Raw genomic sequence first — 1961 nt, 5'->3', positions numbered from 1 at the left:
GGTAAAACTCTTTTTAGTTCCAGGTAAAACCCTTTTTAGTTTCAGGTAAAACTCTTTTTAGTTCCAGGTAAAACCCTTTTTAGTTCCAGGTAAAACCCTTTTTAGTTCCAGGTAAAACTCTTTTTAGTTCCAGGTAAAACTCTTTTTAGTTCCAGGTAAAACTCTTTTTAGTTCCAGGTAAAACTCTTTTTAGTTCCAGGTAAAACCCTTTTTAGTTCCAGGTAAAACTCTTTTTAGTTCCAGGTAAAACTCTTTTTAGTTCCAGGTAAAACCCTTTTTAGTTCCAGGTAAAACTCTTTTTAGTTCCAGGTAAAACCCTTTTTAGTTCCAGGTAAAACTCTTTTTAGTTCCAGGTAAATCTCTTTTTTGTTCTAGGTAAAACTCTTTTTAGTTCCAGGTAAAACTCTTTTTAGTTCCAGGTAAAACTCTTTTTAGTTCCAGGTATAAAAAAAACACTTTTTTTTCTCCTTCTGCAGAAAGGGTTTTACATGGAACCAAAAGGGTTCTTCAAAGGGTTCTCCAAAGGGTTCTCCTATGGGGACAGCCGAAGAACCGTATTAGGTTTTAGACAGCCCCTTTTTTTCTAAGAGTGTGCAGTAGGCATTCTTTATCTGGCAATTACATACACATTAACCTCAGTCTCAAACCCACTGAGACTTCTCCTTTATCGGCAGTAGATTGTACCGTCTAATCTCCTCTCCAGTTTCCCCATTCAGTGGGAGATGACGTGTTTGTTCATAACTCATAATGTCTCATTCTCTCTCTAGTCCCTAATAACGGTTGAGGGTGGTAAGATGATTCACGTGCAGAAGTGGGACGGCAAGGAGACCACTCTGGTTCGTGAAGTCAGCGGCAACGCCCTCGAACTGGTCAGTACTGAGTGTGTGTGTGTGTGTGTGTGTGTGTGTGTGTGTGTGTGTGTGTGTGTGTGTGTGTGTGTGTGTGTGTTGGTGTTAACTCTTACATGTAAGAATGTGTCTGTTGTATATCCAACTCTCCTCTCCTCTCCACAGACACTGAATCTTGGTGATGTCATCTGCACACGCTCCTACATCAAGGCCGAGTAACAACGTCCACCAAAAAACTATCCTTTACCACACCTGCCAAAATAACAACAACCCTTCACCCTTAACCCCGATCCCTTACTGTAACGACCTCTAACCCCTGTCTGACTAACCCCCGACCCCTTCTATGTTGTCCCGTCCTTCTCTTTGTAGTGCTTCTCATTTGTATGAAACACTGAATAAATTCCACTGACGTTTATTTTCTTCTCTAAAGCCTTCCTGAGTTCTTCTCTGTCAGTCACCTCACAATCCCCATGACAACAGTCACAACACCTACATCAGAGGCTCGACTTTCATCAATCCACAGGGATTTTGCCACTGGCCTGGAGGAAACTCAGTGAATCTACTGACTGTGTGTAACAACCATTTTGTGCCAAATGGCTCATCACGTGTTTCAGTTGTAGCAGCCATCTGGGTGGGTTATGGCAGCCATTTTGTGCCAAGTTGAGATCTGAGGCTGCTGTAGGGGAAGCAGCACATGGCTCCTCAGACGGATCAAAACTGCTGTATATTCTGCTGTCAGAGAAGGGTGTGTGTAGTCATTGCGTGTGCGTATTGTTGGATTCTGGGTAAACTTTGAACATTGAGATATTAAAGACATGATAGATCAGACGCATAGTATATAAAGGAGTGAGAAGGTAATGGTTCTCTGTAGTAAGACAACTAAGCTTGGAATGTGTTGAGTGCAGGGAAAACAATCGCATGTGACAGTACTGACAAGGGGAGAAACTGTTGAAGGCTCATATCACTTAGTTCTCTGCTTAGCAAGAAGGATGCAATGTTGAGCGATACGGAGGAGACTCCACCCAACGTTGGGTATGAATACCACCATGTGTGTGTCTGAATTACAGCTGTGACGACCCTGTGGGAAGAATTAAACTTAGACAATGTCGTCTC

At 42.4% G+C, this 1961-nt stretch overlaps 1 protein-coding gene across 1 annotated transcript in view; it reads left to right on the top strand.

Moving 5' to 3' along the window:
• Nucleotides 1–1263, top strand: part of LOC135549543 (fatty acid-binding protein, heart-like) — a 5711-nt gene extending 4448 nt beyond the window's left edge. The window contains exons 3-4 of the mRNA XM_064979585.1: nt 768–869; nt 1014–1263. Of these exons, the coding sequence (XP_064835657.1) occupies nt 768–869; nt 1014–1067 (156 nt within the window). The 3' untranslated portion in view covers nt 1068–1263. The remainder of the gene's footprint in view (nt 1–767; nt 870–1013) is intronic.
• Nucleotides 1264–1961: the final 698 nt, after the last annotated feature.

This window comes from Oncorhynchus masou, chromosome 12 (genome assembly GCF_036934945.1).
Source record: "Oncorhynchus masou masou isolate Uvic2021 chromosome 12, UVic_Omas_1.1, whole genome shotgun sequence".
Taxonomy (NCBI): domain Eukaryota; kingdom Metazoa; phylum Chordata; class Actinopteri; order Salmoniformes; family Salmonidae; genus Oncorhynchus; species Oncorhynchus masou.
The sequence above is the reverse complement of the archived record's forward strand: the minus strand, read 5'-3'. Positions and strand labels throughout refer to the sequence as shown.